Below are 799 nucleotides of genomic sequence, written 5' to 3'. Positions count from 1 at the left end.
TTCTTTCCTTCATTGTAGATGTATAATGACTTTAAATTATTCTATTATATTCTATATTAATGCTGAGTTGAGTTCTAGTGTCAGTATCAGACTTCTTGCACTACTTTTTATTTTGTATTTTATTATATATGTTGCATTGTTGGAGGAGCTCAGGTCAGAAGAATTGCATTTCCATTTCTACACTGTGGCTTTGTGAATATGACAAGTTAAACAGTACAGTGTGCATACCTTAATTTATTGAACCTCTCCTTGTCAGCATCAAACATGTGCCTCATGTTGAGGTTCAGGGCGTGGGCGGTGTACCAGTCCTGCAGCTTCTGGAAGTTTGGGTCCTGCGTGAGCGCCATGGTGTCCGAGAGAGAGGAGAGAGGCTTCCTGTGTGCTCCGCTCTGCAACAAGAGGTGACTCTGAGTGGGAAAGAGCCGGTCAGGGGGAAGCGTTTTGAAGGGCATCCAGAGCAGATATCCAACATGCCCCTCCTACTAGAGACACTCTATATCCAGGTCACACACACACACACACACACACACACACACACACACACACACACACACACACACACACACACACACACACACACACACACACACACACACACACACACACACACACACACACACACACACACACACACTGCCTACAGGGGGAAAGTGTAGGCTGAGTGAAAGCCGCAGCACAGTGACATACTCAGACAGTACAGACAGTTCATAATACTGTTGATCTCATTGTTAATCCTTATAATAATAATAATAATAAATACAAATAAAGCTTTATTTAAACAGCACTTTTCACACAACTC

The 799-nt window shown here is 42.9% G+C and overlaps 1 protein-coding gene across 1 annotated transcript in view; it reads right to left on the bottom strand.

The window, feature by feature from the left end:
* The window catches only part of gpib (glucose-6-phosphate isomerase b), a 16,337-nt gene extending 15,910 nt beyond the window's left edge, over positions 1-427 (bottom strand). Inside the window, 1 exon segment of the mRNA XM_034079871.2 lies at positions 229-427. Within this exon segment, the coding sequence (XP_033935762.1) occupies positions 229-347 (119 nt within the window). The 5' untranslated portion in view covers positions 348-427.
* Positions 428-799: the final 372 nt, after the last annotated feature.

The sequence above is a fragment of the Pseudochaenichthys georgianus genome, chromosome 3 (assembly GCF_902827115.2).
Source record: "Pseudochaenichthys georgianus chromosome 3, fPseGeo1.2, whole genome shotgun sequence".
NCBI lineage: Eukaryota > Metazoa > Chordata > Actinopteri > Perciformes > Channichthyidae > Pseudochaenichthys > Pseudochaenichthys georgianus.
Note: the sequence above shows the minus strand (reverse complement) of the source record. Positions and strands in the feature narration are given on the sequence as shown.